General features: G+C 47.3%; 1 protein-coding gene across 1 annotated transcript; it reads left to right on the forward strand.

Moving 5' to 3' along the window:
• The first annotated feature begins 248 nt into the window (after nt 1-248).
• Anp32b (acidic nuclear phosphoprotein 32 family member B) lies at nt 249-23,744 on the forward strand. The gene is made up of 7 exons (XM_051161753.1): nt 249-616; nt 9,897-10,046; nt 14,026-14,148; nt 19,138-19,366; nt 21,080-21,198; nt 22,612-22,681; nt 23,307-23,744. Exons 1-7 carry the CDS (start codon nt 563-565, stop codon nt 23,372-23,374), a joined length of 813 nt encoding a protein of 270 aa, XP_051017710.1. The 5' UTR covers nt 249-562; the 3' UTR covers nt 23,375-23,744.
• The last annotated feature ends 263 nt before the right edge of the window (nt 23,745-24,007 follow it).

Consider the following 24,007-nt stretch of genomic DNA (forward strand, 5'->3'; position numbering starts at 1 on the left):
CGAGGCAAAGCCGGTCAGTGCATAGACGTGCAAGCGAAAGTGGGGGGGTGGTGGTCCCCGGCACCGGAAGGTCTTACATCAGCCAGCCCACGTGCGACCCGAGGGCCAGGAGGCGCGCGCGGCCCGGGAGGCGGCGCCGCAGTCCGGGCTGAGCTTAAGGCGGGCCCCGCCCCGCCCCGCCCTCCGTGCACCTCCCCAGTTCGCGCTGCAGCCCGGGCTCCCGAGCCGAGCGGCGCCGCGCAGGGCCGAGTGGAGCCGAGCAGCCGCCGCGTCGCGTCGCCGGTTTAAGCGCAGTGCGGGGCCTTGGCCGGGGGCGGCGGTAGTGAGGCCAGCGCCGCGCTCCAGCCCCCTTTTCCCTCCATGGTTTCTCTCCGCTCCCGCGAGTAACTTGGCTCCGGGGGCTCCGCTCGCCCGCACGCCCGCACGCCGCGCGCCGCCCGGGACCACGCCGCCTCCTCCAGCCGCCTCCTTCCGACGGCCCTCGCCGCGCAGGCCGGGTCGCCTCTCCCCCCTCCGCCCCCGCCGCGGAAAGTTAAGTTTGAAGAGGGGGGACGAGGGGAACATGGACATGAAGAAGAGGATCCACCTGGAGCTGAGGAACCGGACCCCGGCAGCAGTAAGTGGAACCCCTCGGGCGCCCGCGCCCCCGATGACTTGCAAGTAATGGTGGCCACCTGCGGGCCACCGGGCTCCGGCCGCGGCGCGAGGAAGGCGCTGCTCGCAGCTCGGACGGGGACAGGGAAGGCGGGCGGAAAGCGCGGAGGGGGGAGCGAGCGCGCGGGCATTAACTCTTTGGCGCCCGCGGGCCCCCGTGGCCACGGGGAGGACGGCGGGTGGAAAAGCAAACTTTGAGCCGCTCGCCCGCTCGGTCCTCTCCCGGAGGGAGCGCGTGTGCGTGTGGCTGGCGGCAAGGGCGGGCGCGGGGGTTGTGTAACGCTGGGAGCCATGTTTGCAGCCTCCCGGGATGCGCGGCCGGGCCTGCCGGAGAGCCGCGCCGCCAGGCCAGCTGCGGGGCCGGGCCAGGTTCCATGCGCCCCGCGGCCGGCGGGGAAGTGGCCGGGAGGGTCTCGCGGGCCGCGCCGAGAACGGGGTTCGGGTCCCTGAGGGGCGCGGAAGCCCCCTCGGGCGCGGCCTGGCGCGGAACGGGGGAGGGGCGGGCCTGGCGGCGAAGGTGGCGCAACCGCCGCCCCTCCTGAGGCCAAGTTTGAAAAAAGGATGCGCTTCCCGCCATTTTTCAAGCCTAAAAAATACAACTTTGCCCCTCCTTTGCCCGGCTCGCCATCGCCCTCGGCCTTGGCCACGCGGGCCTTTCCCGGGTCGGCCGGGCACCGTCACCGCGGTGGCTTCGCCCTCCCCCGCGCTGCCGCCGCCGTCGCCGCCCGGGGCCTTGCCCGAGAGGGAGGCCGGCCCCTCGGTGTGGGCGGCCAGCGGCTCCGCGCGCCAGCCGGGGCGCGCCACAGCGCCATGTTGGCGGGCGCCGTCTTCCTCCGCCGGGTGAGCCGGCCGCCCTCGCGCTGCCTGTCGGTCCCCGGGCTGCCCCCGCCCCGCGAGCTCGGCTCCGTGCGCCCTGGAAGCGCGGCACCCGGCCGTCGCCGCCGCCTCGTCCCCTCGCGGGCGCCCTCCCCCTTCTTAAAAGGGCAACGGTGGCCGACGCGGGGCTGGGGCGGCCTGGGGCCCCGCACGTGCTCCGCGCGGCCTCTGCGGCCGGCCGAGCGAGCGAGCGCAGGCCGCGGGCCCGACGCCGCTGTCGTGCGGCGCGTGCAGCCGCGACTCTGGGCCCACATGCCGTCTGGCACCGGTGGCGCGGGTCCGAGCTGGCGCACGCAGGTGGCTGTGGCTAACAAGTTGGGAACTTGTGGAAATGGCCTGGCATGCCCGAGGCTTTGTGTTCCTGCCACAGGCCTTGAGGTCGGCACCGCCGAAGTGTGGGGCGGTCCCTGAGGACTGATTGGGTGGTGTCCCTGCTCCCGGGGCCCGGAGGATTTTTTTCACCGGCACGTGTCCCTTCCACCCCTCCCTCAGTCAGACATTTTGTGCCCACCACGTGCTAGGAAATTGAGTTGTTAAACCATCTTCTTCCTTTAACTTGAAAAGATGAGTTAATGGCTTGAGCCTTTCGTTCCAGACAGCCACACAAATCAATAGAGCATGAAGTAAACTGAATTTAGGTGAAGTACCCATTTTCATCTTAAACCTTTTTGAGAAAGTCAGGCCAAGAGCCATGGAACTAAAAATGAGTTGGGGGACTAGCATTTAAAGCGCCCAAAAGCAACAAGTGGTTGGTGGATGCACCATTGGACATCCATGGTCTTTTGAACCATTGATTTATTGAGTATTTTACCTGTAGTAAACCTGAGAAACCAGTGTAAACTGGTGGGCCTCGTGCTAAATCTTTTTGTACCCAGGTGATTTGATGGGTCTCGGGAAAGTGTATTTGAGAAAGCCACCAAGATTACTGGCCTGTAAAGAACACGAACGCGAGGCGGGCAGTGGTGGCGCAATCCTTTAAAAAAAAAAAAAATCCCAGCACTCGGGAGGCAGAGGCGGCAGGCGGATCGCTGTGAGTTCAAGGCCAGCCTGGTCTACAAATCGAGACTAGGACAGCCAAAGCTTAACACAGAGAGACCCTGTCTCGAAACCCCCCTCCCCCCCCAAAGTTTGAAGGTGAAATGCTGTAGATGATTTGTTTGGCTTTGTTTAGTTTTTCAAACCGAGACAGGATTTCTCTGTAGCCTTGGCTGGCCTGGACTCACTTTGTAGAGTAGCCTGGCCTGCAGCCTGTAGAGGCCCTCCTGCCTCTGCCTCCCAGAGTGCTGGGGCCACACGTTTGTGTTTTGAGGCACAGTCTCTATAAGTAGGTAGTCTCTTCTGGCCCCGTGAGTGCTTGTGCCATCACACTTGAAGTCTGAAGAGTGTTTTGCACAAAAGTCATAAGGCAGATGCTGAGTTCCAAGATGATGCCTTTTAAATGAGCTCGTCCCCTCCTTTTTTTTGTTTTTTTGTTTTTTTTTTTTTTGTCCCGCCATCCCCCCCAAAGACGGTATTTCCCTGTGTAGCCCTGGCTATCCTGGACTCGCTTTGTAGACCAGGCTGGCCTCGAACTCAGTCGGGATTTGCCCGTCTCTGCAGTCACCTCCCGAGTGCTGGGATGAAAGGTGTGCCCTGCCAGCTCACCCCTTCCTGAGTGTGGTAGTGCAAGCCTTTTGATGCCCGCGCTCATGAGGCAGAGGCTGCCAGCCCTGTCCTATGTAGTGAGTTCTTGCCTTAAAATGTGCACAGGGCGTGGTGCTCACCTTTAAACCCAGGTAGATGCGGGAGGATCTCTGAGTTTGAGACTAGCCTGGTCTACAAAGGGAGTCCAGGACAGCCCAGGGCTACACAGAGAAACCCGTTTCAAAAAACCAACCAACCAAACCAACAAATGTGCTGCTTAGAATTGTTAGGAAGAAAGGTTGGCCCTTGGGACCCTTCAGACTCACATAGGAGTGTCAGAAAGATCCCAGTCCTCAGCCAGGTGTGCTCTTTAAAGTCAGGTGATGCTGAAGTAAGGAGAGTGCAAAGAGGTGTAAAACTGAGCAGGCTTCGCGTGTGTGCGTGGTGGTGGTGAGTTTTGAGCCTCTGACATCCTAGTGACATTACTTGTTTATCGTCTTGGTGCTCGCCTCTTCCAAAGTATATAAGACCCAAGATGACAAGTTCAGGTCCCTGTGCTGCACCTCTGTTACTTAGAAACACGGTGTGCTCCTTTCCTCAGGAGAGGCTTTTAATACTTTATTTAATTTTTTCCCCCAAAGTCCAAACCCGTTCTTGTAGAGTTGTGTTTTCACAGTGGAGGGGAAAATGGCATAAAATGACATTGTATCAAAAAAAGAAAAAGTAAATGCCACTTTAAGGGCGAGAATAGAATTTTTGGGACTGCTGGAGATTGAATCAAGGGTATATATGTTCTGCCAATACGCTTCCAGTCTGATACTTAGTAAATTGGTTGGGAGTGTCTCCCTGGTAGATTCTACTCAATATGTATGAGGCCATTGATTGGTTCAATGTGTCTAGTAAGAGTTTCTTGGACTTGGTGGTAGAATGCTTGCTAAGACCCTCAGCTTGGGTGGGGGAATTTTCACTGAAAACAAATGGTACATTGCTAGAATATACTTAAAGTATACTTTGTATGCCACAAATATTGCTGGCATGCAGTAGCAACACTTAACTCAGGTGGGTGCATTTGCTGTGCTCCAGAGTTGGAATAAGTACCTGTTCTGTTGTGAAGGGAGGCTCTCCGCTTCCCAGCACACAGGCTGCTGGGCACCTTTCACCCTGCAGACACAGTGAACCTTCAAACCAGCTGTTTACAGTTAATTTGGTTGGTTGTTTACAGTTCCCATTAAGAGTTAGAGGAAACCAACTAGCGTCTCACTGGAGGATTTTTATTTTTTAATTCTGCCCCTGAGAAACCTTCGTGTGCTATGTGTTTACACTGCTCATCAATCTGTCTTTGACCCAGATTTTCGTAGCTTGTGTCTTCCCTTTTTTTGTGGTCCTGTTGTGGCCCCCACCCCAACTTTTGGCATCTGTTGTTTAGTGGCTATAATTCTAAGCTCTATGGGATATTCTAATTGGTTGCATAGCAACTAATTGGGGTTGTTTTCCTTTGTACAATAATACATCTTTAAGGAAAATTAGACTCAGATAAGTGAGAAACAGTTGATAAAGACGCACAGCGCACACTTAACCTTACGGCTGCATTTTGGTGTGTAGTCTACAAAATGGCTTATTTTCTTTTCTTGGATCATTTCGTAAACATGTACTGTCTGTTTGTCTTAAAGAAGAGCCCCTGGTGACTTTTTTCTATCGTACTTAATTTTTCCCCCCAAGACAGGGTTTCTCTATGTTATTTTGGCTGTCCTGGACTCTCTTTGTAGACCAGGCTGGCCTCGAACTCACAGTGATCTGCCTGCCTCTGCCTCCCAAGTGCTGGGATTAAAGGCGTGCGCCACCACGCCCAGCCTGTTACATAATATTTTATATCAAATTATTTTTCGGAATTGTTTCCTTTGTCTACCCTTAGGACACAAGCATTTCCCATTTTTGGGGTGGAGTTTCTTTCTCAACTTTTCTGCCACCTGAACACATTGAAGGGCTGCTACTATGAGCCTAGTGTGTTTGCTGAGGGGCAGAATGAAAATTCTTTATCTTTGGATTTTTAAAATTAATTTATTATTATTTATAAAGTGTTCTGCCTGCATGGACACATGCGTGCCAGATCTCATTATAGTAGGTTGTGAGCCATCATGTGCTTGCTGGGAATTGAACTTGGGACCTTTGGAAGAGCAGCCAGTGCTCTTAACCCTGAGCCATCTCCAACCCATCTTTGAATTTTTAATACTCTTTATTTTATTTGTGTGTGTGCATGTGGAAGCCAGAGGACAACTTGTGGGAGTTGTTCTCTCCTCCATGTGGGTCTCGTAGTTAGGCTTAGGAACAAGCATTTTTACTGCTGAGCCCTGTCACCTGGCTATTCTGGAACTTGCTGTGTAGACCAGCTCGTTTTTAAACTTGACTCATCTGCTTCTGCTGGTTTCTGGGACTAAAGGTGTGTGCCACCCTGTCTGGAGATGACCTTTAGAGCCCCATATTAATTTCTCTTCCCAAATTCTGGGCTCACTGGTCTGCATTACCCAGGGTCTTGTATATACTAAGCAAGGGCTCAACTGACTGAGCTCCTTCCCAAGCCCAGTTTGTTTTCCCAGGCAGGGTTTCTTCACTTAGCCCTGGCTGTCCTGGAACTCGAACTAGAGATCCTCCTCGCTCTCTGCCTCTCAAGTGCTAGGGTTAACGATGTGTGTGTATGCCACCACTCCTGATTAGTCGTCATTTTATTGTGGTTTTGGAACTGAATCCAGGGCTTCCAGCATGCTGGGTTAGCAGTGCCACCCACCTCTGCCCCCTTGCCTTCTGTTAATACATCACAAGCACTCTTGTATTCATTAAAAAATTCTGCACGTCTGTCCCGCTATAAGTTCCTGTGGAGGTCAGAGTTTCTATTTTATCCTGTGTGAGTCTATGTTTCGGTGTATTTAGTGTAGGGCAGTTTCTTTTGTAAAAACAAGTTTATTTAGCACACTGCAGAGAGAGAAGCAGGCGTGGCAGCAACAAACCACAGTTTACTTAGTACTTTTCTAATTAAACGAATTGGAAATTTGGTAGCCTTTTGTGGCACAGGGCTGTAATCGTAGCACTAGGCAGAAAGATTGCCAGAAATGTGGGGAGAGAGAGTGGGTGGGTAGGTGGTGGTGATGGGAAACCTGAAAACTCATTTCTAGTGACATTTCCTCCAAAGAGGCCACACCTCCTACACACTCTCAAGTGGTGCTACTCCCTGGTGGCCAAGCATTCAAGCACATGAGGGCCATTTTTATTCAAACCACCACAACTCAAAATTGTATTTAATTTTTCTACCTTTACCTTCTTCTAGGGCAAGTATGAAATTGGGAAGGATTGCCTAACTGACCGTAGGTAAAATGGGTCATTTCCCAGTGTAGGAAATTAATGGAGAAAGAATGGAACTCTGAAATGTTAGGAGAGGAAGAAAGGAGAAGCCTAGGGAGAAGCAGTGGGGAATTTGACATTACCCACAACTAGAAACCTAGTGCGGGAGTTAGAGGAAAGCTGGGGAAGCACGCCTCTCATCCCAGAACTGACAAAGGCGGAGGCAGGTGGGTCTCTAGGCTCCAGGCCAGCAGCGCAGCACAGTGAGACAGTAAGTCTCCAATACCCCAGGCTGGCGTCAAACTCCAGTAGAGGATGACCCTGAACTCACGCACTGTGCTGTTTGGTTTTAGTTATTAAACACTGACTTCGTTCCCATTTGAGAAAAAAGTTCCATTGGAGAATGACCAATAAGTAAATTAGGCCCAAAAAATAGCGCGCACACACACACACACACACACACACCCCAACTCAGGCAGAGGCAAGTGGATCTCTCTGTGAGTTTGAGGACAGCCAAGGCTACATAGAGAAACCGTGTCTTGGAAAACCAAGGGGGGTGCTGGGGACAAAGAAAAAAATTAAAGTTTCCATCTTTGAGCAGAAGGCACCTTGCCGTGTCCTACACCACAGGGCTCTCCAGTTTGTATGTACAGATGGACAGGTTGGAGGCCAGCCTTTCCTTCTTAGGTGTTTGGTTTTTATTGTTTGAGACTGAGTGTCCTCCCTCCCCCTTGAGACAGGGTTTCTCTCTGTAGCCTGACTGTCCTGGACTTTGTAGACCAGGCTGGCCTTGAATTCAGAGGTCCACCTGCCTCTGCCTCCCCGAGTGCTGGGACTATAGGCGTGTGCCACAGTGCCCATCTGAGACTGTGAGTCTTATTAGTATGTAGCCCTGGCTGTCCAGGAACTCAAATGTTGGGATTAATTGGTGTGTGCCACCATGTCTGGCTGCTTATGAAAATTAATTTATTATATTTATTTGTATGTCTGCATGCCTGCCACATGTATTAAGTTGCCTGCAGAAGCCAGAAGAGGTGTTAGATCCCCTGGAAGCTGAGCTGGGGGCCTCTGAAGGAGCAGAAGTGCTCTTAAACTCTGAGACAGTGCCACAGGCACATTTTTTATTTTCTAAGAGGCTTACCTAGACCTCCTATGATCAAGATTGAGCTCAAACTCCTGCCTTCAGACATGCATTACCACCGCGCATTGGCTTCTCTTTTTCTGAGATGATCTTGAGCCTTAGTCTCCTGAGAACCTAGCATGGAGGCTTGTACCACCAGTTCAGGCTCTGGGGAGAACTTTACAGATTTGAAGGCAGCTAGCCAGTGGCCCTTTGAGACTTTGCCCTGAGCACAGCCCCTAAAGCTTGGCCTGGTGTAGCAACCCTAGCCAACTGTCCAGGCTTATTCTCCGGTGGCTTGGCCTGCCTTACCTCTGCTTCATGGGTGAGACCCTTACTTACATTCTCATCATTCCTGGAAAAGTCAGGGACCTGTCTTTAGCCATGCTACCCCTTCTTAAAATAAAAGTCTTCCTGTGGGTAGACTGTCTTCATGTTTTACTGCTCTAAAAAGACACCATGACGACATTTACATGGGTATGGCTTACACTTTAGAGGTTTAGTCCATTATCATCATGGTGAGAAGCGTTTCAGCGAGCAGGCAGATACGGAGAAGGAGCTGAGACTTCTACGTTTGATCCTTAGGCAGCAGGAAGTGATGAAGACACTGACCAGTTAGTTATAAGACCTCAAAGCCTGCCCTCACAATGATACACTTTCTCCAGCAAGGTCATGCATGCCTCCTAATTAATAATGCCATTCCCTTGGGCCAAACAGTTAAACACCAGTCTATGGGGTTACTCCTATAAAACCACCACAGTGTTTCCTGAACTTCTTTTCCTCCATTTTGGAACTTAGCCTACACGCGTACTCATCCTCGTGTCACCAGAAAGTGAGAGAGATCTGTTCACTTTGACTAAGAAGTTCAGTGTCATCCCAGACCACCATTTCTTTCCTTTTTTTGTTTTTTTGTTTTTTTGTTTTTTTTGTTTTTTTTTTTTTTGTTTTTTGAGACAGGGTTTCTCTGCATTTCATTTTTTCCTACATTAAAAAAAAAAAAAAGATCTCTCTGTGTGGTGGTGCACGCATTTAATCCCAGCACTCAGAGAGGCAGAGGCAAGTGGATCTCTGTAAGTTCTAGGCCAGCATTGTCTACAAAGCTAGTCCAGGACAGCCAAGACTACACAGAGAAACCCTGCCTTGAACCCCCCCCCCCAAAAAAAAAAACCCCAAATCATGTGTGAATGATGTGGAGGGGCATGAGTTTGCCACTGTGTGCACGTGGAGGTCCGAGGTCTAGTGTATAGTCAGTTCTTTGCCACTTGTTTATGTGAATGACAGGGATTGAACTCAGGTCTCTGGGTTTGCACTGCAAAGATTCCCCACAGAACAATCTGTCAATGGCTTGTAGCACTGTTTTATCTCCCAGGTGTGACATCACATCCTCTGCCGTGTCCCGAGTCTATTTATCTATGTGAAGGTTTGCTTTATAGTTAAGGCTGGCCTTCAACTTTCAGGCCTCAGCCTCCCTAGTTAGTGGTATGTGTCACCATGCCCACCTTATTTCATGAGCACTCCAGGTTTGGAACGTTGGTGGTGGCACATGCCTTTAATTCTAACACTTGGGAGGCAGAAGCAGTCTGATCTCTGAGTCAGAAGACAGCTGCCTGTATATCCAATTCTAGGTCAACCAGGGCTACATAGTGAGACCCTGTTTAAAACAAAACAGAAAAAGAAAAGATCCTAAATTGGAAAGTATGCAGGTGTGAAAATCCAGCCGTGGTGGTGAATACCTTTAACCCCAGCATTTAAGAGGCAGGCCAGGCAGAAAAGTGAGTTCCAGGATAGCTAAGGCTTTATAGTGAAAGTCCTGCCTCAAAACAAGACAAAACAAACAGACAGAAACGGCTGGCAACTTGATTCACAAGCTCAGGGATGTAAGAGGAGCCACTCTGCTCCAGAGCAGCAGCAGGTCCCTGAGTTCAAGTGCTCAAATGTCCTGTGATCTTGATAGGAGAAGAAGCCCTTCCTGAGCTTTGAGAGAAGGGGTTGGGGGAAGGGGAGAGGGAGCCCGTGTGCAAGCTTCAGGGCACAGGTCATCATCACCTGTGAACTGTGGTGCCTCTTTGTGGGATGTGGAGTGTAAACCATGTGAGTTATCAGTGGTCTTTGGGTCTTAATATTACACTGCTATTAGAAGACCAATTGTGGGGTTTTTATTTTAGCTGATCCTACTCTAAAGGCAATCCTTGAATATGGGGCTTTATGGAGTTGTCTGACTTTTTGCTTTTTGTTGTTGTTTCCTATTGTAGTTTTTAAAATTTATTTCCTTTTTTGTTTGTTCCCACAGGTTCGAGAACTTGTCTTGGACAATTGCAAAGCAAATGATGGAAAAATTGAGGGGTTAACAGATGAATTTGTGAACTTAGAGTTCCTCAGTTTAATAAATGTAGGCCTGTTTTCAGTTTCAGATCTCCCCAAGCTACCTAAATTGAAAAAGGTAAGTATTGTTTAATTTTTTTAAGTGAAAGGGAGCCACTGAGGAGGACACGTGTGGTTTTTGTGTGTGGCACAAGCACATGTGTTGAGTGGACTGTGACGCTGTTGAGATGGGAGGCACCTTCCTTTCTGAGATGGTTAGCCCCATCATCTGCAGTGGCTGCACTTGGCCTGCAGAATTGCAGCTGTGCTTTGAATAATACATGCTGGACCATGAAGGATAGTTGCTGTATAAGTAGTTGGTTAATTGTGAAAAGCTTTATTTTGTTAGTTAGGTTTTGTTGTTAGGCTCTGACTGAGGAGTCACAAGAGCCCCCCACTGTCCTTGCTGTAATGTATAAATTGGTGAAAGGAGGCTGAAGACTGTCTCATCTCTATAAGGATATTCATGTGTTTGTGTGGTACCCTCCAGGGCATCAGATCTGCACCCATGGGTGCTAAGAGCTGAACCCAACTTGTGCAGGGACAGCAAGTGCTCCTAACTGCTGAGCCACCTCTAGCCTTATCTGTAATTTTTTGGGTGGTGGTGGTTTCGAGACAGGGTTTCTCTGTGTAGCCTTGACTGTCCTGGACTTGCTTTGTAGAGCAGGCTGGCCTCGAACTCAAAGTGATCCACCTGCCTCTGCCTCCTGATTGCTGGTATTAAAGGCGTGCGCCACCACTCCCCGGCTTATGTAATTCTTAATAACTAGAGAGTTTGAAATGTGTTGTGACTGACCAGAAAAGTCCTATGTAACAGCCTACTGTGGGCCAGACCTGGTATGGCCTGTAATCAGCTCTTAGCAGGCAGAAACTTGCCAAAGGACTGAGGGTCCCACCAGGCAGACATGTGCCCCTCCCCCCCAATTCACACACACAAAAACCCAACCCTGCTACATTTCTATCTGGTCCTGGCCCACTGTTAGTAGTTTACCTTCCCTGAAGTCATCCTCTCTTGCCTTCTAGTTCTCACAGAAAGCAAAATATTTAAGAAAGGCTTTATCTTGTCTCTGTGTATTTCTCATAAAGACTTTAGGAAAATAGCTGCCAACGGGCAGAACTCTGAGTAATGCTAGGGTCAGATAAGATCCTTTTGTTGAGGAAAAGGAGGTGTGGTTTTTGAGGTTTTTATAGAATCTTACCTTTATAGGCACCAGGTGCACATGTGGTGCACAGACATAGTGCAAACAAATCTAAAGAAATCAAGATTATGTATATGGGTCATCAGTGATGTTGAAAGATTGATGCTGGTCATCTGGGGCCCACATAAAGATTTTAGCATCCATTTTGCATGAAATTGATTTTATTTATTATTATTATTATTTATTTTTTTTATTTTTTATTTTTTTTGAGACAAGCTTTCTCTGTGTAGCCCTGACTGTCCTGGACTCCCTTTGTAGACCAGGCTGGCCTCGAACTCACATCGATGCTCCTGCCTCTGCCTCCCAAGTACTATAAATTTGATGTATAAGTGTGTGTTCTGTTCCTTTCTCTTTTTGAGACAGGGTTTCTCTGTGTAGCCTTGGCTATACTGGAACTCTCTTTGTACACCAGGCTGGCCTCAAACTCACAGAGATCTGCCTGCTTCGTGTGTTTTGGTCTTAACGTCCTGATAAATCTGAGCTCATCTGGGCTCAGTTTGAGGGCACAGTGGCACACTTGATGTGGCGGATGGAATGCAGTGTGTGCAGTAATGCCAGTGTTGTCCTAGATTCTTTTCTGAATAGATCTGGGCTCCAGTCCTTGATTTGGAGTGGTTTTCCCTCAGCTAGCTCTCTCCGGCAGTGAGTCCCTAACTAACTCTAAACACGTCAAGTCAGCAGTGAGATTAAGCACCACTGTAGCTTTATTGACACAGGGTCTTGCTGTGCAGTTTGGACCAGAACACAGTTCTGCTTTGGCCTCCCAAGTGCTAAGGTTGCAAGCTTGCACCGCCCACTGTACGGGGCCTTTCCTGAAAACATTTAAACACTGATCACTCACAGGGCTAATGAGAAGGTGATCATACTTAAGGTTGTGAATGTTCTCACAGCTGGTAAGAACTGTATGTTCTAACCACCTCAGCATAGGCTCTTCATAAGAAACAAGTATCAGCTGGGTGCGGCCACGCACACCTTTAGTCCCAGTACTCAAGAGGGAGAGGTAGGTGGATCTCTGATTTTGAGGCCAACCTGGTCTACAAAGTAAGTCCGGGACAGCAGGGCTATCCAGAGAAACCCTGAGGGTACAACTTGGGAGTCTGTCTTCTCCTATGTCAAGACTCAAAATTCAGGTCCTCAAGCTTGTGCCTTTATTTACAGAACCATCTCTCATCTATGTTTTTAGACAGAATCCCTTTCTAGCATTCTAAAAGGTGTGGGCTGTTGCTCTCTGTCGAGGTTTTTTGTTTTGTTTTTCTCTCTAAGGTTTTTCGAGACAATGTTTTCTGGACTTTTGTAGACCAGGCTGGCCTTGAACTCACAGCAGATCCACCTGCCTCTGCCTCCCAAGTGCTGGAATTAAAAGTGTGTGCCACCAGGCCTGGCAATGTCAAGAGTATTTTTATCATGCTAAAACCTTTATTCATGAAGCCAGTAGTTTCTGTTTGGTTTTCCCTTTTTGTTTTTGATTTTTTTGGGAGGTATTTTGTCTTGTGTATTGGGGATTGAGCTCACGGGTCTTGTGACTCCTAGACAAGCACTCTAGCGCTGAGTTTATATTCCCAGCTCTTTTGTGTCCCTTGTAAACTGTGAAACAAAGTCTTTCTAAGTTACATAGGATAGCAAGTTGCCTTAGCCTCCTGGGTAGTTAGGTTTCAAACCTGTCGCTATGCCCAGCCACGTGAAGTTTCCACACTTAGCACACTAGGCATGTGTGTAGTGCAGCGGGCAGCGCTGCCTGTAAGATGGGAGGGTCACCCTGCTGACTCCAGGGTTTGCTGTAAGAGCAGGTGAGGTCATGTGCTTGGAAATTGTTGGGCTCTCAAGCTCTACATGCTGCTTTTATCTTAGCCATAGGTATAAGGAATTGGAATCATCTGTATGGCCTGAGGGTTGTTCTGGTCTTGTTTTTAATTTATATGTGTTGGGGGGATTCCCTTGGAGGCCAGAAAAGGATATTGGATCCTCTGGAGCTGCAGTTATAAGTGGTTGTGAACAATCCAGTATGGGTGCTAGGATTTGAATCCCATGCCCCTGAGTGTTTATCTGTAAAAGGAAGAGCTTGACTTACTCTTCACGTTCTTGTGTTCTGAGATACTAGTAACGTGTAGTGAGGACTCACACTTTGTGGCACCCTGTTGCCTGTGTGACTTCCCTGTTGTTGAGAAACTGAAGTTGCTCACTGAAGGCTAGTGCTAGGGTTGTAGAAGCAGCCTCGGGGGACAGGATTTCCAGACCCTAGGTTGCTGCCCTTGCCATGCCGAATCTGGTGCTAGGTGTTGGGTGCATAGCCCTGCACAGGGGATCTGATGCCCCCTTCTGGCCTCCACAGGCACTGCATGCACATGATGCAAATAACAACAAGCAAGCATACAACCCCAACTTTTAAAAATAAAGCAAAACAGAACTTTACCATCTTCTGGCAGATCTGCCTAACTCATCCCAAGTGTTTCTGGAATCTATAAACTACTTAGTTTGGATTTAATCAAATCAAATAATGTTTATAACCTAACAGAAATGGGGATCCCACAACATGCTCCATGTGTGGAACTCAGAGAACAGTCTAAGGAGTCTGATTTTTTTCGTTGAATGGGTCCCAGGGTTGCACTTGATCTGTCAGCAAGTTCCTTTACCTGAGGAGTCACTTCACCGTCCTTGTAGAATTTTGTTGCTTTTGTTATGAGCTAGGGTCTCTCACTTTGTAGCCCAGGCTGTCTTGGAACTCTGGCTTCTGCCTTCTGCTGAATCACGGGGTTACAGATGTTTACAGCACTATCTGCCTGCTTCTTTAATCATTATAAGTATTTGCTTTTTGCCTCCACTCAGTAGTGATTCTCTGCTTGTATGTGCCTTTTCCCCTAGCTTGAGCTCAGCGATAATAGAATCTTTGGAGGTCTGGACAGATTAGCAGAAGAACTTCCAAGCCTCACACACCTGAACCTGAGTGGGAATAAGCTGAAGGACATCAGCACCTTGGAGCCTCTGGTGAGTGATGGAGAATTTAGAGACTGGGTTGTTGTCATTTTCATTTTCATATTTCTAGTGGGAGAAATGATTGAGAATAATTAGCTTTAAAGGTGCTGGTATTCTGCTCCTTTATCGAGTGGCTTTTAAAGGTCATAATCTCTAGATGTATTCTTGGGCTTTGCTCTCCTGACTGAAACTGTGATGATATACAATGGAGAATTTTTCATGTTTTTTTTTTTTTTTTAATCCTTTTTAAAACATATATTGGTGATAGCCTTAAACATGTCTCCTAATTTTTCCCACTAGACTGGCTAAGCTATCTGTACTGTAACAGAACAGCCTGTCCTGGGTGGGACTTCAGAGCTGTAGCTAGAACAGTTAAGGGCAGCCCCAATAGTTTTGGGCCTGTGATCTTAGACTTCCCTATATCATTGTTTTGGGTGGAAATAGATCTTCCTCACTCAGTCTTACTGTATGTAAGTTACAGAGACTAGATTTTAAGTGCCCTTTGGATGGTAATTATGGTATATGGCCTAAAGCAAACTGGGCAGAGAGAACACTATTCCCTACCTTACTTGAGACCTCAGAGGACAGTTGGGTAGTAGACTTACCTTGTTTTGTAATTGGAAAACTGTTGCAGTGAGCTCAGGTTCTGGAGGTAGGCCTAATGCAGGAGAGAGTCGGTCCCATAGACTGGTCTGTGAGAGACCTAGCAGGTGTCACAGACTATGAAAATAATAAAGGGTTTTCCTTCACTGGAAGAATGCTTTGTTGGGATCTGTGGGTTTGGTTCAGTTGACAGGATGCTTGCTCAGAATGCATGAAGCCCTGGGTTCCATAAATCACACATTGGCACATACATGCCTGTAACACTGAAGGATCAAAAGTTCAAGGTCATCCACCTGGGCGTGGATTATATGAAACCCTCTCAAACAAAACAAAAAAACAGACTAACAAAAACAAATCCCGCTCTGCTGATATTCTGGAGGAAAACAGATTGGCTTCTTTAAGTGACAATACCCTGATAGAATTAAAGGGGCTTTCACTCCCCCTTCCAACAGGGTGAAGCAGTTTTAATCACCTTGATAAGTGCTTTTACTTAGGTATTTGTTAGTGTTTGAGCTTCTATTTGAACTTTGTTTTGCAGATCTTGTTTTTTTCCTGCTATACATTGCCACATGCTCACATACTCTCCTGCCTTTGCTAGTTTTATTGCTTTCTGTGTAGAGCAGACTGTTTGCAAGTTAAAGATGCAGGCATTGTGTTCTGCTGTATCCAGGGACATAGGCTCATAACCCAAAAAGCAGAGACTGGCTGTCCTGTTTAAAGAGGAAATTGCGTTTAGAGAGCTTAAAGAATTGTTTGGAATTAATAGCAGGATAGGGATCAAATCCAAATTCACTTAGTTTTCCATTGCCTTTGGGACTTGTTTTTTTTTTTTTTTTTTTTTTTTCCCCCCTACATGTAAATTGATTCCATACCTAAATTTTAGTAAAATGGAATTCTCATAGGAATACTCAAACTAACACTCCCCTGTGGTCTGTACCAAGCCTGTGTTTATTGCTTGTAGCAGATCTTTTAATTCTGGGCCTACTCCCAGCTGAGGAATAGCATACCCTCACAGGTGTGTGTACGTGTATGTACACACATGCTTTAAACAGAGGGGCAGAGAGTATCTTTCCTTGAATCTCTTGGAGACCTGAATCCTCTGGGAAGCCTGTGTTCTACATTGAAGTGGTTTGCGTGACTATTCCTGCTGTGGACTGTAACAGATAGGGCCCCAAGACAGTGAAGGCGGAGCAGAAGTAATCTTTTGTTGCTATGCTTGTGCCACTGCAGCAGCTGCTTTATGCAGAGTTCTTATAGTAGTTGTTGTAAAAAGTCCCTACAAAGTGATAGAAATAGTATGGTCCTTTTTTATGCTAAGGCTTGGGTGATGCTGACACCATGTGGCAGAGCTACCATGCTCCATGCACACGGGTGCTTAGGAAAGCCTGAGACTGGGCAGTTGTAGCATGCATCTCTAGAATCTCTTGAGTTTGAGGCCAGCCTGGTCTACAGAGCTAGTTCCAGGACAGCCAGGGATACAGAGAAAAGCCCTGACTTGAATTCTTCCTACTCCCCCAAGAAAAGAAAGAAAGAAAAGCTTGAGCTAGGTTGGTTGGACTTTGGTTCTCACTGGGAATAAAGGAGATCTGTAGGGATGGTGTAGCAGGGAGACTGGGTCCAGTGTTGACTGCTGAATGTTCTAGAGTGGGGGAAACACCATCTTCATCCTCATCACCACACATTGTGAACACTGCGTTGAGCCCAGTTTTGACAGTCAATGCAATGATTGTGAATGCCTCTGCTTGCTACAGGGACATTAACGAGAGACAAAGAAGGCATCAGTTCAGACTTCCTGGGACACCTTTTTTAAGAGACCTGGGCCATCCAAACCATCCCCAAAAGCCCTTCTAAATTCTAAGAAGGCAAGCAAAATTATTGTTAATAAAATGTTTTATGTTTATTAGTTTAGGCCACGTGTCCGGCATGGTGTAGTTGTTAAGTTTTTAGCAGTGTGTGCACATTACACGAGGATGCTGTGCAATCTGTCTTTGAGCCTGTTGGGCTGTAAGTCTGATTTTACTGCTTTACAACAATTGCAGAGCTGGATGTTGTGGCACGCCTTTAATCCCAGCACTCTGCAGAGGCAGAGGCAGGTGAATGACTGAGTTCGAGGCCAACCTGGTCTACAAAGTGAGTCCAGGGCAGCCAAGGCTACACAGAGAAACCCTGGGGCCCGGGAGAACTACGACGACAGACAAAAACAGTTGCAGAATATTGTATTTATGTGGGATTTGTCACTGTCAACTTGGCTATTTCAATTCTTAGCACACTGGCACACTGTTTGGCATAGCCAAATTGTTTGATAACAGTGCTTTGTCAATAAGTAGGCAGATATCTAAAATTCATGCAGCTCAGAAGCAGCACAGTACAGTAGATGAATCTATGGCCTTCCATTAAGTAAACATGTTTTAGGCAATACATGGCTGGTGGAGAATGCTGAGGGACCAGAGCAAGAGAACTGAGTCAAAGGCTACATGGTAAGACATAGCTTCAGAAAGGGTGGAGGAGGAGCACATTAGAATAAGCCTTTCTAGGAAGCTGCCTAAATTTATTTTTTTATGTATCTTAACTGGGTATAGAGTTGGCTCTTAAGGAGATTGGGGAAGAGGGCAGGCATCAGAAGTTCTGGGCCGGTCTAGGCAGCATAGAAAGGCTCTGTCTCCAAGAAGACAGCTAGTAAACAACCTGTGCTGATTATTTGGAATGATATTACAGCATTCCTGTCCCCCCCCCCCCCCGCACTCCACCACCCCCCCTCTTTGGCAAGAAATAATACCTGGGTTTCTGAGGTCAGGGCCTGCCCAATACAAACCGAATCTGAAAGTTGCCTAGACCTGGCAGGGTTGGGCCTGCCTTCTTGAGACATCAGGGTGCTGGCCTCTGTAAGTATGTTATTTGATGGACAGAATCTTCAAAGACTACATTGTGTGTTTTATGGGGGTGGGGGCATAACATCTGCCTGTAATTCTGCTGCTGGGTCCTCCCTGAGACTATCTGAGAGTAAAACTTATGTGACCACTTCCTGATGAGGGGATGAAGATTTCGTCTCTAAGCGCCCAGGCCTGTATCACAGCTACTCTGCTGCTGGTATAGTTTAAAGAGGTGTGTATGATAGGTGAGCAGGTGAATGTTGTGTGCAGTACTTTAGCCAAAACAAAAAGCAAAAACACTTAAAAATAGTGGCCGGCCGTTGTGGCGCACGCCTTTAATCCCAGCACTTGGGAGGCACAGGCAGGTGAGAGTGGATCTCTGAGTTCAAGGCCAGCCTGACCTACAAAGTGAGTCCAGGACAGCCAGGGATACACAGAGAGACCCTATCTCAAAAAACAAAAAAGAAAGCTTACTTTAGCTAGGCATGGTGGTGCGTGTCTTTACTCCTAGCACTTGGGAGGCAGAGGCCGGAGGAGCTCTATGAGTTTAAGAAAAACAAAGCTCTTTAGTTTACAAACACAGCTAGTGAGCCATTTTAGCCAGTGCACTGGTTTGACATCACATTCTGATCATTTAAAGCAGAAAATTACAGACATGTCTTCAGTCCTGAAAGCAAAGTTTTGTTGCATTCATATTTCTTCTGGGTCATGTGAATTTGGTAGTGACTATGCAAAACAGCATCACTGTTGGCTTTGTTAGAACTTGTTTCATTTGGAACTTTGAGTGAGGGGTATCAGAAGCTGGTGATGACCTTGACCTTCTGATCATATAGACTCCTGAATACTGAGGGGCCTGCGCTGCCATACCTGGTAATATGGTATTGGGGATCAAATCCATAGCTCTGGGCAAGCACTCTACCAAATGAGCTACGTCTCTGCTCCCATATTGATGTTTAGTTTAGTTTTGAGAGAGCACACCTGATTTTAGAGTTATTAGAAGGTGTTGGGGGTCTGGGTGTACACCTGCACTCTGGGTTCTCCGTGCTAGTCTAAAAGGTAGCAGGCTGAATATAACAAACCTTCACGTTTACTCTAGAGAAGTCTGGTAAGGTTAACCTCTTCCAGAGGGCTTTAAAAAACAAACAAAAGGAGTGTGCGGTTTCTCTGTCCTGACATCTAAGCTCTGGTATACCCTTCTGCCTGCTCTGGCACACCTGCCAGGTTTCGCTTGTCTTGCTTTGCTGCTCATAGGTTGGCCTTGTACATTTCATTTCAGCTAGGTCACACTTAGGTTCCTACTGCTACCAGGACAAGACAGTTCTCTTCAGGACCCAGAGCAGGAGGGGAAGGGATAGTTCTGTCTAGTTGGCTGTTAGGAAGGCAACACAAAACTTCAATGTTTTCCTGTGTACAGGGATGAAAGGACAGCAGCTAATTGGTGGGAAGCCTAGAATTTTACATCTTGAAAATGATTTGGTGACCTGTTCCTTTGATTTAGGAATTGTGTTTTTTTGGTTCTTCCCTATAGAAAAAGTTGGATTGTCTGAAAAGCCTGGATCTGTTTGGCTGTGAGGTCACTAACCTGAATGATTACCGAGAGAGCGTCTTCAAGCTCCTGCCCCAGCTGTCCTATCTGGATGGCTATGACCGAGAGGACCAGGAAGCCCCGGACTCGGATGTAGAGGTGGACGGTGTAGAGGAAGCCCCTGACTCAGACGCAGAGGTGGACGGTGTGGACAAGGAAGAGGAGGATGAAGGTTTGTAGCCTGGACGGACTGTGACCCGGCTTCTGTGTGCGTGCATGTTTAGTTTCTAAATCCTGGGGCATTTAACCCTAAAATCCGTGCAAAGAAAATGGTTTTATAGCGAGGCAGTTCTGTATTTCTGTTTGGAGCCAAGTGTTCAGTAGCTCCTCACACAGCTGCTTGAGCTCCTTACCTCATTGCCTCCCTGGCTCTGCCTGCTGTGCTTCCAAGCTCAGTGCCTGAACCACAAGCTTCTAGACACGCTTTGGTTTTTCAAGACAGGGTTTCTCTGTGTAGTCTTGGCTGTCCTGGACTGGCATTGTAGACCAGGCTGGCCTCGAACTCACAGTGATCCCGCCTGCCTCTCAAGTGCTAGGATTAAAGGTATGCACCACCACCCGGCTTCTAGACTCTTAAATTGTGCTTTTGTTTTTGTTTTTGACAGGGTTTCTTTGTAACACAGAGCCCTGGCTGGCCTGGACTTTGTTTCTCTCTCCCAAGTGCTGGGATTAAAGCTGTGCACCACTATGCCCAACCAGATTGTGCTTTTTTATTCATGAAAAGTATACTTTTGGGGTATAACACAGAATTTAGATTACTTTTTCAGGTGTGTGTGGTGGTGCATGCCGTAGTTCAAGGCCAGCCTGGTCTACAAAATAGTCCAGGACAGCCAAGGCTACACAGAGAAACACTGTCTCGACAAACAAACACACACAAGAAATCTCAGCACTGCAGAGATGGAGTCAGGTTTACAAGTTGGAGGTCAACCTCAGCTATATAGCAAATACCTTACCCAAAAAAAGGCTGCTCAGAATTTTTAGTTGGATGGTTGTTTTTTTGTTTTTTGTTTTTGGCCTGATATTGAGCCTTTAGGGGCTCCTGATTTCACACTGCTTTCAGATACTGTTCTTAGTAGAGTGGGTCTTAGGGTTTTACTGCTGTAAAGAGACACCATGACCACGGCAATTCTTATAAAGGAGACCATTTAATTGGGGCTGTGCATGGTTGCAGGCAGGCAGGCACATGTGCTGGAGAAGGAGCTGAGAGAAAAAGCAGCAGAAAAAGACTGAGAGCCACTAAACTGCCTTGAGCTTCTGAGACCCCAGAGCTTGCCCCCAGTGACATACCCCATGGGCCTGTGGTGGCCATTTTTGTTTGGAGGGGCAGGCGTTATGAGACAGTGTTTCAGGTAGCTGAGTCTGTCATAAACTCCCAACCCTCCTTCCCCTGTCGAGAGCATTCACTCACACCATTTCACCAGGCTTCCCTTAAGGAAACATACAAACTTGCAGGCATGGCAGAAGTGGAAAACCTCCTCCTGTGTGAACTAGAGGTGGATTTCATCAGAGGCGAGGGTGTTCAAGCTTGTTGATTTTTTTTTTTTTTTTTTTTTTTTTTAAAGGATGGATACTCTCTTGGGATTAAGGGCTGGTAGGAAGCAGGCAACTGTAAATCTTCCCCCCCCCCCCCATATGTTTGTGGAGGCCACTAATTTGTAGCCCAAGTCTGGGTTCTCTCACCTTTGCAGATAGACCCTATGAGTCATCAAAGCTATTCCTTCTGGTTTTTTGAGTTTCTCTGTGCAGCCCTGGCTGTTCTGGAACTCACTCTGTAGACCAGGCTGATCTCAAACTCTGGAGATCCACCTGCCTGTGCCTCCTAAGTAATCTGCTGGGATTAAAAGGTATGCCCAGGGTTAGTGATTTAATTTTTGGATCTTTTCAGAAGGAGAAGAGGAAGAGGAAGATGAGGATGGTGAAGAAGAGGAGGAGGATGATGAAGAGGATGAAGATGAAGACGAAGATGTAGAGGGAGAAGAGGATGAAGATGAAGTCAGTGGAGAGGTGAGTACAGCTGTTTCCTTCCCTTTCCTTACTGTTAAGGCAAAGATACATGTGGGTTAAGAAGGAGGCAAAGGCTGATGTGTAGCAGCCTTTTTGGAAATAAGGGATATGCCTGAGTGCTATCTAAACACAACACTTCTCTCTGACTTGCCTTTCAAATTAACAAAAAAAGGGTATATTCAAAGTAGTGAGACCCGCAGAGTCGTGGTTCAAAGCTGTATGTACTCCTGCCTTGAAAGAGCAGCTGGCTAAGGTTTGTATAAGAAAGAGTGCATGCCTATAATCCCAGAACCAGGAAGGCCTTTAATCCCAGCACTCGGAGCCAGAGGCAAGTGGATCCTTGAGAGTTCGAGGTCAGCCTGGTCTACAAAGTCAGTACAGCCAGAGTTACACAGAGAAACCCTGTCTCAGGTTACACCCACACTCTACATATATAAAGTATATGACTATAAAAAGTAATCTGTCCAAAACAATACAGAATTGTACGATTGTACATTGAATTTTCCGTTTATTTCTTTATATTTGGAAACCAGAGCCTTGCAAGTGTTCTGTTCCTAGGATTTATTTTTGTTTTGTCTTGTGTACATAAGTGTGTATACATTACCTACATATATTTGCCACATGCATGTCCGGTGCTCTGGAGTTACAGACAGTTGTGAGCCACCAGGTAGGTGATGGGAAGCAAACCTAGGTCTTCTCGAAGAGCACTGTGAGCTATCTCTCCAGCACTTTTTTATTTTTATTTTTAAAGCTTATAAAGAAAATCAAAGCCGGACGCAGGGGTGCGCACCTTTAATCCCAGCACTTGGGAGGCAGAGACAAGTGGATGTCTGTGAGTTTGAGGAGAGCTTGGTCTACAGAGCGAGTTCCAGGATAGCCAGGGCTGTTACACAGAGAAACCATGTTTCAAAAAACCAAACAGAACCAAAAATATCAGCCAGCACCTTACAGCAGAGCATGTAAAGATAACAGTTATCTTCCTAATGGGTTGTAATATCTATTTCAAAGTATATTTGCTTTTTTTTTTTTTTTAAATAATGTAACCCAGGCTAGCCTTGAATTACTGATCCTCCTGCCTCCATACCCAGTTGCTAGATTATAGTGAGCCATCAAGCTTGGTCTTGGTCTTGGTCTTTGTCTTTCTCTCTCTCTCTCTCTCTCTCTCTCTCTCTCTCTCTCTCTCTCTCTCTCTCTCTCTCTCTCTCTCTCTCTCTCTCTCTCTCGTAGCCACATCCATGACACAGCTTTCATGGAGACAACTTTTGAGAGTTCTCTGCCTTTGATTCTCCCCTTTCATCTTAGTGATCCATCTTAAGTTACAGGGTTTTGAAGACCATCTTTACTGGTTGAGCCATCTTGCTAGCCTATGTGTCTTAGCAGAATCTAATAATGTTAAGCCATTCTCTGTTTTAGGAAGAAGAATTTGGACATGATGGAGAAGTTGATGAAGATGAAGAAGATGAGGATGAAGATGAAGATGAAGGTGAGTCTTAAGCAGATGCTTTGGTTTTCTCCCCAGTTAAAATTAGGTGAAAATGCTCTTAGGTTAGATACTTTTGCTTAAACTCTGCCTTAGCCTCCAGACTTGTAAGATGATGGCTGTTAGACTTTGCTCTTCTGGGGACTGGTGACCAGCCATGCATGCAGCAGGCATAGGACGGCAGCCCTACTTAGAACCCCTTCATTGAGTGCAGTTTGACGGTGCCCGTGTTTCATGCTAAGCCTTGTGGTGTCTTGTTTACAGAATAGCTCCTTTGTGTCATTCCTATTACTGTCTGTTAAACGAGGAAGTAGGCTTCATGGAGCTTAAAGTGGTTTGCCTAAGGTCACTTGTCAGTGAGTATGGCTTAGAAACAGACTGGTTAACTGCAGTTGTTGCTCTATATTTTCATAAGTGCTAGGCTGGTACACAAAAGCTTAAGGGAAAAAAGAAACATTTGGAAGGAAAAACTTGTGGAGCCGAAACTCAGTGCCTGGCCTCTGACCTCTTCATTGTGAAGTGTGCATCTGTGCTGTCGCCCAACCACACACAGTTGGCCTCCATTAGCGGTGTTAGGCAGAATGCCTTCCTTGGTCTCACAGCCCTTTTATTTATTTTTTAACTGCAGAGGAGGAGGAAAGTGGGAAAGGTGAAAAGAGAAAGAGAGAAACAGATGATGAAGGAGAAGATGATTAAGACCCGAAACAATCTGCAGGAAACAGAACTGTTGAGTATTGGTTGGACTGCTCATGGATTTGGTAGCTGTTTTAAAAAGGTAGCTGTGATACAAGCCCCAGGACACCCCCACCCAAAGAGCCAAAGAATAGTTCCCGCGACATTCCGCCTTCCTTCGTTTAGCCCCTTGGTAATCCACCACCAAGCCTGGGGACTTCACCCCAACAAAATTGTAAACATTGTTAGGTTTTCGTGTAAGACTCTTGCTGTATTGTGACAGCTGTGATTGGTGAGTTGACCGTCCTGGCTGCCAGTTACACTGCGATTGTAACAACATTTTTACTTTCTGTACAACAAGGAAAAGCTTTGTAAATAAAATCTTAACATTTTGGGTCTGTTTTCTCATGCTTTTCTTTCTGTTCTTTTGTTTGTTTTTTAAAGACATTAGGACATTTTATGTGATAACTGCCAAAATCGTATTTTCTAAGACTACATAAAATAAATGCAGTACTCTTTGGTAAAGCCTAGTTGTACTCTCCCGTTTCTAAATTAGGCTTTTACTATAGCTTGTGTTGTATCTGGAGAACAGGAAGGGGGTATTAGTGGGGAGACTGTCCTGGACTCGCTTTGTAGACCAAGGCTGGCCTCAAACCC

This window comes from Acomys russatus, chromosome 2, assembly GCF_903995435.1.
Source record: "Acomys russatus chromosome 2, mAcoRus1.1, whole genome shotgun sequence".
Lineage (NCBI taxonomy): Eukaryota > Metazoa > Chordata > Mammalia > Rodentia > Muridae > Acomys > Acomys russatus.